The 11,552-nt window shown below is 42.6% G+C and overlaps 1 protein-coding gene across 1 annotated transcript; it reads right to left on the bottom strand.

Moving 5' to 3' along the window:
* Positions 1-947: 947 nt before the first annotated feature.
* On the bottom strand, positions 948-10,778 carry LOC142401387 (olfactory receptor 2B6-like). Its single transcript, XM_075486785.1, has 5 exons — positions 10,417-10,778; positions 9,326-9,552; positions 7,961-8,159; positions 2,538-2,615; positions 948-1,896 (listed from the first exon to the last, which is right to left on the bottom strand). The coding sequence occupies exons 1-5, from the start codon at positions 10,776-10,778 to the stop codon at positions 948-950; spliced, it is 1,815 nt and encodes a 604-aa protein (XP_075342900.1).
* Positions 10,779-11,552: the final 774 nt, after the last annotated feature.

The raw sequence follows: 11,552 nt of genomic DNA, 5'->3' as shown, positions 1-11,552 counted from the left end.
TTAGATTAGGTGGTCAAAGAGGGCTGGTGAAGGACACACTCACCATAACTTGCACCTCTGCACAAGAAAAATTGCTAGATTAAATTGCATATATATGAAAAAATGTTTCTTGCCAGACCTTGGCATCAAAAAAAAACCAATTATATATATTTTGATATATAAGTCGCAGGGCCAGCCAAACTATGAAAAAAGGTGAAAAGTGAAAAGAAGTTAGTGTTGGATCAATGAAAACCATAAAATACTTGTTTATACATATAAGTTTACAAGCATATACACTTGTATACATTTATATATACTACTATAGTTTGAAGTGTAGAAAAAACAAAACTGAATCTCCGTGGCTGTTTATGGTTTTAATTAATTTAATACTTTTTCTATATGAAAGAATACAAATAATGGAGGCTATGCACACCCCTAATTTACAAATGTCTGAGGTCTTCTAGAAAGAGCCACACTGCTACTTCTTTGAAATGTGCCAGATTAAAAATGTGATTAAAACGAATATTTATCATCTTGTCCATAATTAAGTCTTACATGTTGTTCTGTAGAATCATATAAGTAAACCTATAACTAATATTAGTTCACCAGACAGTGCAGGTAATTGCTGATAATCCATCAAGGTCCTTCTCACAAGTCTATGAAAATCAGTTCTATGAAATCACAGCTTTTGAATCCTTATGAATGTTATACCCCCAAAATAATCTGTACTTCTTTAACTTTTAAAAGCTGAACAATAAAATAATCAGTTAAGCTTAGAAGGACTCAAATCAAATATATATATTCTGTCCAGGATTCAGATGTGATGATGACCGTTTCCATACTTAAAAATCTAAGTTATCTCTTTAATAAGACAGGTTTATTCTATTTTATTATTTCCTTGAAGAATAAAGTTCCTATACACATCTTATCTGTGTGAACAAGTTAAAACAGAAAAATTGAAAATGGTTTTAATTTAATGCCAACACTTTATTGGACTTAGACAACTTTAATAAAAATTTCTGTATCTCTTTGGACTGCAGACCATAAATGATGGGATTGAGGCTGCCTGGGACGATATGATACAAAATAGCAGCAAGTTTCCTGCTGTCCGAGTACTGAGGGAAGCGATGCAGGGTAATGATGGCCATTCCACTGAACAACATGATCAGATACACCACCAGATGAGTGCTGCAGGTCTTCAAGGCTTTACTATTCAGAGACTTGTTCTTACTGGTCAGACAGACGACTGTAATCTTGGTGTAGGTGAGAACCATGCTGCCTATGGAGGCTGTAAACAGGACCACAGTGAAGGTGAGACCGTAGATGTTATTAATGAAAACGCTCTCACAGGAGAGATTAAATAAAGCAGCATTGTCACAGTAGGGGCTTTTGATAAGAATCCTGCATCGGTTCAGCCGGATGGTCAGACCGAGCAGGATCCCGACCAAAACAAAAGACACTCCCCAGGCAGAAACCGTCAGAGTTATCAGCATCCTATTCGTCATTATCACAGCGTAACGCAGAGGATTACAGATGGCAACATATCTGTCAAAGGCCATGATTATGAGCACTGTGTGGGAGCTGGTTCCAAACATGTGAGCTATGAAAGCCTGAACCACACACTCATAATAACTGATGAGTCGCTCAGACGGAAGCCGTAACATGTCGATCAGCAAACGGGGCAACATGATAGAGTTACCCAAGATGTCATTCGCAGACAAATTACAGAAGAGGAGATACATGGGCTGATGGAGGCTCTTATCAACAAAAACCAAAACGGCAAGGCCAAGATTAGCGACTATAATAAATAAGTAGGAGAAAAGGATGAACAGAAACACAGGGTATGTGGATTCCTGTGAGACGTTTAAACCTTCCAGCTGCAGCGTGAAGCTGTTGTAGGTGTAGCCTTCCACTGACCTGAAAGGACAAAACAAGGTCTTTGACTTCACAGGTAATTTGATATTGTCAGGGTGGGTGGAGGGTTGGTAGACTCAAAAATGGAGTTAAGCAAAAACTGAGATTTATTCACAAAAACAATACGTGGTTAACAAAAACTTGACTATGGAAAAACAAAAGAAAAGACTAAGCATGGCATGGAATAAATACTTAACTTGAACAAGACATAGCGTGGCATGAGGGGGGTGAAAATCAGGAGTCGTGGTAGGTATGTAGGTAGTAAGGATATCACAAACTGAAAGGGGAGACTGGAAACTAAATAGGGAACTGGGAGTGATTAGTGAATGAGTGCAGCTGATGGGGAAAACACAGGTGAAGTGAGTGAAGCTAACGAACTGAGTGAGTGACAAAAACCAATGGAAAAACCTAACTAAACGTGAACTCAAAAACCAAGACATGAAACAACCTATAACACAAAACTAAATGCAGGACATGAACTGAAAACCAAAACATAACCTAAAACATGATAAAACATAAAACTAAAAACATGGGCGTGACAGATCTCTGCATCTGAATCTATTTTATGTCCCAGTACAGCCTTTCCAATTTACACAAAACTGTCAGTTTTCACAAGACGAACCAGAAGAAGACAGATTGCATACTTGTTGCTCGTGCTGAGCCTCATCCCCTGAAGCTGAAGTGTTAGGCTGCCGGGATGATCGTGTTCCATCTGAGCTCGTCTGAAGGAAAAGCAGAGATCAGAGAAAAAGGGTTCAAAGCAAAAACTATACCAGAGGACCATTTTTTTCCCCAGAGTAAGCAAAGATACACTTTTGCATTTCATTCTGAAACGATATATAACTATCACCACCTTAAAGAAATTGACTCTAAACAACAATAACTGTTACACCATCACATTCAGTTACCAGCTTTACTGGGTATCAGATAAGGTCCAGCAGGAGGCAGATAAGTCCTCAGGCTTCCCCTTTCTCTAAATGTGCACATCAAAGCATGTACACAAGTTTTATGAACACCAGTGTCCTCAGGAGAAGCTTTTACCATCTCCTAAGATAATATTATGCAACATGTACAGTGATAAAAACAGAACAAACCGGCTGGTATTTTGAGTAGATGTCATGTCCATGGGGTTTTCCCCGTGTTTTATCACGTTTTAGTTTATGTCATGTCTTAGTTTTTAAGTTCATGTTTAGTTCTTAAGTTTTGCCATGTTTTAGTTTTGCCATTGTTTTCCCCTCAGTTTCTGGTTCCTCAGTTCAGGTCTTTAGTTCATTCACTTCACCTGTCGATTTTTCTCAGCTGCAAAGAGCCCGGAGAGCTAAAGCTAGCCCCAGAGCCCAGAGAGCTAAAGCTAGCCCCAGGGCCCTGAGAGCTAAAGCTAGCCCCAGAGCCCAGAGAGCTAAAGCTAGCCCCAGGGCCCTGAGAGCTAAAGCTAGCCCCAGAGCCCAGAGAGCTAAAGCTAGCCCCAGGGCCCAGAGAGCTAAAGCTAGCCCCAGGGCCCTGAGAGCTAAAGCTAGCCCCAGGGCCCTGAGAGCTAAAGCTAGCCCCAGAGCCCGGAGAGCTAAAGCTAGCACCAGAGCCCAGAGAGCTAAAGCTAGCACCAGAGCCCAGAGAGCTAAAGCTAGCCCCAGAGCCCAGAGAGCTAAAGCTAGCCCCAGGGCCCTGAGAGCTAAAGCTAGCCCCAGAGCCCTGAGAGCTAAAGCTAGCCCCAGGGCCCGGAGAGCTAAAGCTAGCCCCAGGGCCCGGAGAGCTAAAGCTAGCCCCAGGGCCCGGAGAGCTAAAGCTAGCCCCAGAGCCCGGAGAGCTAAAGCTAGCCCCAGAGCCCGGAGAGCTAAAGCTAGCCCCAGAGCCCGGAGAGCTAAAGCTAGCCCCAGAGCCCGGAGAGCTAAAGCTAGCCCCAGAGCCCAGAGAGCTAAAGCTAGCCCCAGAGCCCAGAGAGCTAAAGCTAGCCCCAGGGCCCAGAGAGCTAAAGCTAGCCCCAGGGCCCTGAGAGCTAAAGCTAGCACCAGAGCCCGGAGAGCTAAAGCCCATAGAACCACAGCGCAAGGACCCACAGCTTCAAGCCCCTCCCTCTCACCCACTTTTTGGGATGTCTGGGATCCATCCCTTGAAGGGGGGGGCTCCCCCGTCGCCGGATGTCTGGCCGCCCGCTGGACAGTCTCCGGCTGCTCCTGCCAAGTCGCCAGATGTCTGGCCGCCCGCCAGACCGCCTCCGGTTCCTCCTGCCACGTCACCGGATGTCTGGCTGCCCGCCAGATCGGCTCCTGCCGCCAGATTGGCTCCTGTCGCCGGATGTCTGGCCGTTCGCCAGATCGGCTCCTGTCGCCGGAAGTCTGGCTGTCCGCCAGACCGCCTCCGGCTTCGAGCCCCTCCTTCCCACCCAGGTTTTTGGGATGTCTGGGATCCATCCCTTGAGGGTTGGGGGTTTGCCATGTTATTGTTTTGCCACAGTTTTCCCCTCAGTCCCCATGTTCAGGTCATTAGTTCATTCACTTCACCTGTCGATTTTACTCAGCTGCATCCAGTTATTCATCAGTTACCTCAGTATTTAGGCCACATTTACACATAGCCAGGTATTTAGAGAAACAAATATTTCCCCCCCTCCGTTTTCAATAATAACATTGTGCACACAACATCATTTTCAAAATACTTGTCATTTACATCAACCCGCATAAATACGCCGTCAAGCGCCATAATAACTATGCCAAACCTATTGGCGGCAGTGTAGGGAAAGGAATAAAGCCATGCAAGCCAATAAAAATCCTCAGAATCGAGGACTTTCCTCATGTGAAGGAGGAGATAACGCGAGCAAATATCACAACAAAACTGAAGGCAATAAGAGGGAAATATAGACAGTCAGTGGATACTGGACGCAGGAGCGGCCACAGAAGAGTGGTGCTCCTCTATTTTGAACTGTGCGAGAAGGTTTGGGGTGGCAAATGCAATAAGGCCACAAACGTAAAAGTAGAACTTTAACATCATCCATGATAATCCTGATCAGTAGCCAAACAAACTGTAAACATTAGGCGCTCGCATGACGTTAAGCATTTTCTGGCGCATAATGTGACGTTTAAGAACCTAAAACGCTGTTTCTCCCAGTTGACACAGCAACACATAACTGGCGTTATCAGAAATCTCCACTTTGGCCGGAGGTTTTAGAAATAATCGTTTTCTGTGATAAAAACGGGGTTTTGGTGTAAATGAGAGGCCAAACCGCAGGAAAATATCTGGGTCTTCCTATCGTGTAAACGGGGCCTTAGTCTCTCTGGTTTCTCACATTCATTGTGAGATCCTTACATCCTTCAACACAGTCACAGCCAAGATAAGTACTTTCGAGTTATGCCACGTCATGTTCCTTATTTTGTTTTGCCTTTGTCACGTTTTGGTTTTTCCACAGTCTTGATCTTGTCTTCCGGGTCAGACGCGATTCTTGTTAACCTTGCTTTTGAAATAAATAATCACGTCTTGTTTTTGAAAGTCCGCATCCGTGTCCTTCTACGCATCGCACCCATCCCTAGCTGACAGTAGAAAAAGGAAAAAGCTGCTGGCAGGTGTTAAAATTCAGATTTCAGATCGAATTAATCATCCAAACTATGAAATTAAAGAAGACGTTTCCATTTTGCACCACTAAAGAGTTGCAGACAAAGAGCAAAGCTTCAATCTTAAAACCTTGGGGGAACTCCATTTTTGTTCGATTTATGGTGGACATTGAGAATTTAGGACCTTAACCAGAACCTCCCACATTTCTCAAGGTTTTTGTAATTGTGCTGTGACTCAGTCGATGTATGAACAGGCCAATTCAATTTGTCAAAGTGTGTTCAGACTCTACCAAGAGTGATGCAGCTGTAAAATAACTTTCTCTGATGTGAAGCCCATGTCTTTTGAGCAGTGAATTGCAACTTAGTTCCCATAAATGGACCCCATTCAACCTCTTGATGGCAGGACTGCTGTAAGTTAGACTGCAGTACCCCGTCCATATCGGGCAGAAATCTTATATCGAGCTCATGATGATCCTTTTGGCCCCGTTTAAATAAGGATGTTGTATTTGTGACGGTGCCTTCTGGTATTTAAGCATGTCGCTCTGATAATGACTCATTTTGCTGAGACACATTTGCTTAAACATGAAATTGAGTTGGGGGATTCTTTCCCATTAAACAGCCTCCTCAATGAGTGAATCCAGTGAATCAGCCTTCCCATCTAAAGCAGCGAGTGGATTATATGGTGCAGCAAGGTAGAGCTCAGCCTTGCTTCTTCTTTTTTTTAATTATCTTTTTGGGCTTTTTATGCCTTTTAATGGATAGGAAAGTTAAGACAGACAGGAAGCGGGGGGCAGAGAGAGGGGGAACAACATGCAGCAAAGGGCCATCCGATGCGGGACTTGAACCGGGGCCAGCTGCAGCGAGGACTATAACCTCTTGTACATGGGGCGCCTGCTCAACCCACTACGCCATGGACCACCCCAGGCTTGCGTCTTCATTGCATGGCCCTCTCTGTGTTAAGAAAAGTGGGAAATGACACAATCTTTCCCTTTTATCCCTAAACTTAACCGAGTAGCTGTAGCTCCCAAACGTACCAGGGAATTGTTTGCTTTGAAACCACTTAAGTTCTGAGACTGAAATGAAAATAAAGAGGAAAACATAGTTTCTTAAAGCTGGTCTCGCATCCTGTGAGTTTTGTTGAAGTCCTAATCCTCAACCAGCCAATTTATTTGGTTCGCTTCCACATTGAATCCTGACAGCATAAGGAAGTGATGCCAAGGGCATTGAAACAACTGCAGTATTTGACACCCTGGAAATCAGGACAGGTTGGACCCAGCTAAATACTTTGTTTAAGTTCTTAAAGACTTAATGAGCACTCGAAAATCAGTCAGAGAGTTCTTCAAAACACTTTCAGGAGAATACAGATAGATGCAAAGTTCTTTATTAATTCCTTTATAAGCTTTATATCAAATGGAAAATTAATTTGATCCAAGGGAGCAATCAGAAAAAAGAATCTACTTTAAAATTAGCATTGCCAATGATATTGACAAAACAGCAATAAAAGTCAAATGGAGTTGAGTTTTCCAAACCTGGAGGGAAAGTGTGTTAGAGATTGTAGAAGGTTTTTGTTTGAGGGGAGATTAAAAGGTTGTGGAGGGCATGTAAATACATCCAGTCTAATTATGTAGAAATGTCCTGTGGTTCAGAAGGTTAGTTACCTCAGTCCGTCCCTGTGGGTGATGATATTAAAGGCAGAACTGAGGTCCAGATTAAACATTTCTAGTGTTCTAATTTGGCAGAAATTGTTGGTTGGCTTGTGGTCGTAGTTTTTCATGAACTCGAGACTTAAGTGGTGGTTTCACCTCTTGGGTGCGTGTTCACATGTCTGACAACTACGGAAGCCCAGAGCAGACGTGGTACGTATAAACTTTTTTTTGATCGTTTGCTCGAGATAACGAGTTAATTTACCGGTGGTTTTCGAGGCCACTTTTTCTCCCCAGTCCGCCCCTGTTTATATGTGTTTCTGGCAAAGGTGTGCCCATTTTTACCCCCCTTTCATTGAAAACTGAATAAAGTAGCCTATGAATCAAACATGGAATGTGGAGCTTTTGTGTAACAATTCTGCTTGTGAAAATGCACAAAGCAAATCCTGCTGGTGAGACAAGCATTTGAAGAATGGACTCAGGTTTAACACACACCAATCATGCCGTTATCGTTATCTCGAGAAAACGACCATTGTTTTTTCGAGATGACTAGAGAAAACCAGAAAAAAAGTTTATACGTACCACGTCCGCTCTGGGCTTCCGTAGACAACACATCTGTCAGAGGATTTAACAGTACATCGTTTACAGCAATTACAATTTTAAGAGCTACTCTTCCGTCACCACCATCGGCTGTAAAAAACAAAAAACTAATTCACTTTGTAAGTTTGTCAGTGTTTGAGACAGACATGTAGGGAGAAATGCTTAATGATGCTGGCACGTAGGTCTTTGCTGACCAAGCCATAGATGATGGGGTTGATAGCTGGTGGAATGATGATGAACAGTATGCTGAAAAATTTCTTTATATTTTGGGAGACGGAGGGGAACCTGAGGCTCACGATGATGATCATTGAAGCTATTTCATAGAGCACGTACACAACAAGGTGGGGTGCACACGTCTGAAAGGCCTTGGTGCGGACGGTTCTGTCAGTTCTGCCTTGTTTGAAAGAAGCACTCAGGATCCTGATGTAGGAAAAAGCAATGATGATGAAGATCCCTGTACTCACTGACCAGGTCATGGTTAGACCTAGAAAAACATACACAAAGGAAGTATGTGTGAATTGTCACGAATGGTATATAATAACACATTTCTGTTGAGTGTCATGACTCATGTTCCACCCACGATCTCTTGAGGCATTAGTAAAAGTACAAGGATTAAAGCAAATTAGGGCTGGGCAAATATTAAAATTTTTAATCTAATTAATCACATAATTTCCCTGATTAATCGCGATTAATTGCATTTGTACGCAAAATCCAAAAATGAATCCAAAAGTAGTGTATAGCTTTTAGCATTTAGTTTTATTTTAAATATGCTGCCATATGAATGAAAGTGCCATAACATTTGTTGTGCAAACACACTTTTAACATCAGCATCTTTATGTAGTTTTTATGTAGAAGCCTCGCTCTGTTTCCTTGAATGACTTGCTGGTATCAGTTGTGTGTTTTGCCTTTAAGTGATATTTTGGACTGGAACTACTACGGTGAGAAGACAATTTAACTTGGTAGTGTTTACAGATGACTTTGGTTCTGTTGACTCCGCCGTCTGGAAGAACTTTAAAATGAAAATGGCCGAGTAAAAGTTCCGTACCCTTCTCCATGTTTGGTGGATCAGCTGATTACTTTCTTTTCCGGTTCCGCAGCAGACAGCAACAGACTTTCACAAAATAAAAGCCTGTGAGCAACTGACTTGTACAATAATAAAATAAATAATAAAACAGGGGTGGTCTGTGGCGTAGTGGGTTGAGCAGGCGCCCCATGTACAAGAGGCTATAGTCCTCGCTGCAGCCGGCCCCGGTTCAAGTCCCTGTGCTGCGTAGCTTTCCCCCCTTCTCTGCCCCCTGCTTCCTGTCTCTCTGAACTTTCCTATCCATTAAAGGCACAAAAGCCCCCCCCCCCCCCCCCCCCCCCCAAAACAAAACAAATTCAAATTTCTTTTTTCAAAAAAATCATACCTGCGTTATTGCGCGATAAAATATTTATCGGCGTTAAATAACTAACGAGTTAACGCGATAATACGAGTTAACTCGCCCAGCCCTAAAGCAAATATATGATAATTTATTTTTATGTATATGCTTAAAAGCTGCAATTAGTGCTTTGCAATGTGTCTTTTTCTTGCTTTAAACTGCTGTTTGTGTCTCTTTTGGAAGGAAAAAAACAAAAAAACAAAACTTGATTTGAAATAAATGCACTCACCGTAGATGTTGCTTCTGGGGGTGGGGGCGCACGCCAGGTTTAGGATGCTCCGGTTGCTGCAGTACACGTGTTGGATGGTTTGGTCACACAACAGAACATTCATGTGGAAGGAAAAGAGAACGGCAATAAGCAGCAGGGCCAGGATCCAGGCCAGAGCACATAGGGCGTGCAGCCGAGCCGACGTCATGATGGAGTGGTACCTGAGCGGATCGCACACTGCAATGTACCTGCACAGAGAGAGCGATGAGTGAATGAATCAAAACCACCAAGAGCCCCTAAAAGGATGCACTTTTGTTTCAGATTGTGTGCTGACGTGCAGGAAAAGTTCTGACATAACTTATTAATCACATTTATGAGATTTCGAATAGGGCTGGGCGAGTTAACTCGTTATTAACGCGTTAACTTGCTAATTATTTAATGCAGATAAATATTTTATCGCGCATTAATGCAGGTTTTATTATTGTAAAAGTCTGTTGAATGCATCACATTCACACAGTTACAGCAAACACCACGAAGCATGGAGTAATAAAATAAAAATAAACTAGCAGGTAACATCACCGCTACAGGTGTGAAGCTCACGGAGCTAACCGGCGCTACTTCCTGTTTTACTTGTTTCAACATAAAAGCACGTATTTCAAAATATTTTTTTTTTTAAATCATGCATTTACAGCCAAGTTGAATTGTCTTCTCAGCGTAGTAGTTTAGTTTAGCGTAGTAGTCTAAAATATCACTTAAAGGCAAAACACACAACTGATACCAGCAAGTCATTCAAGGAAACAGACAGTGGACCGAGGCTTCTACATAAAAACTACATCAAAATGCTGATGTTAAAAGTGTGTTTGCACAACAAATGTTATGGCACTTTCATTCATATGGCAGCACATTTAAAATAAAACTAAATGCTAAAAGCTATACACTACTTTTGGATTCATTTTTGGATTTTGCATACAAATGCGATTAATCGTGATTAATCAGGGAAATTATGTGATTAATTAGATTAAAAATTTGAATTGTTGCCCAGCCCTAATTTCGAAGCTTGATAAGAACAACAGGTCCAAAATAAATAACTTGAATATATGAGTTTTTCCAACCTGTCATAAGCCATTGCACCCAGAATAGTCTGCACTGCAACGCCATATGTGTGCACACAGAAGCCCTGTGTGATGGCGGGGATGTAGGCGATCCTCTTCTGCCCCATCAAGAAGTGGACCATGAGGCAGGGCAGCACCGCAGTGGCCCCCAGCAGATCACAGATCACCAGGTGGCAAACCATTACAAACATGGGCCGGTGCAGGGTCTTGTCCATGACAATGATACTCACTACTATGCCGTTCCCCAGAAGCACCACTATGTAGGCAAGCAGAGCCAGAAAGAAAAAGAAAGGGCCGTAGCCTGTTGGTACGTTAAACCCCTCCAGCTCAAACACAATGGGCTGTTTGAGAGGAGTGACCATTGTTTGGTTGTCCATCTAAACCGGTGTGGTTCTGTAAAAGACAGGCAGAGTAAAACCTCCTAAACAGACAAGTCCTCAGGCATCAGAAACAGTGACAATGTTAGACTGATAACCAGATATGCTGCAATAAAGTCCATTTAAATGTTGTAGAGCATCTAAACATGTGACGTTTATCTTTCTCATCCACGGTTAAATACATAAAACAGATCATACAACAGTGCCTTCAAAAGAAAAACATAAACAGTCTCAGAGACAATTTCATCAAATAAATCAGTGGAATAGAACTGAAGATAATGTTCAATGATTTCTGATCTGATTGGCCCTCCTCTCTTGTCAGAGCTCTGATGCTCTGAAACGTTGAGGAAGGTGAGTTGTCCTTTAAATAATTTTATAGTGTGTTGGATGATATCACAGTGTGAGCTGCACCATGGGAAAACCAACCTCCTCCTCCATCCCAGCAGTCAGTTACAGAATCATGCACAAATAATAAACTTAACTAGAAAATTTCTGAAGAAATTTAGAAGGGGCCTGCCAAAGTGTGCGTATCACTCAACCAATCACGGCTGCTCAGGAATAGTTCGCAAGGCCTAAAGAAGAAGCATTCAAGCCTAAACGGCATCAAAGCCGTTTAAATTTAAAAATTTAAAGCGGCGAACTGTCCCTTTAAAGAGGCAAACTGTCCCTTTAAAGTGGCGAACTGTCCCTTTAAAGCGGCCAACTGTCCCTTTAATACCCCACCAGTGAAACAGGGGCAGTTACCTGTTCCTTTGTCCA

The sequence above is a fragment of the Odontesthes bonariensis genome, chromosome 16 (genome assembly GCF_027942865.1).
Source record: "Odontesthes bonariensis isolate fOdoBon6 chromosome 16, fOdoBon6.hap1, whole genome shotgun sequence".
NCBI lineage: Eukaryota > Metazoa > Chordata > Actinopteri > Atheriniformes > Atherinopsidae > Odontesthes > Odontesthes bonariensis.
The sequence above is the reverse complement of the archived record's forward strand: the minus strand, read 5'-3'. Positions and strand labels throughout refer to the sequence as shown.

Bases quoted from the DNA above. Each gene is read 5' to 3' on its own strand.
- LOC142401387 (XM_075486785.1), bottom strand. From the start codon at position 10,778: ATGGTCACTCCTCTCAAACAGCCCATTGTGTTTGAGCTGGAGGGGTTT. The intron at 9,553-10,416 runs GTTGGAAAAACT...CTCTCTGTGCAG, and splicing joins GGTGCAATGGCTTATGACAG to GTACATTGCAGTGTGCGATC. The intron at 8,160-9,325 runs GTGAGTGCATTT...ATGTTTTTCTAG, and splicing joins CCCCAGAAGCAACATCTACG to GTCTAACCATGACCTGGTCA.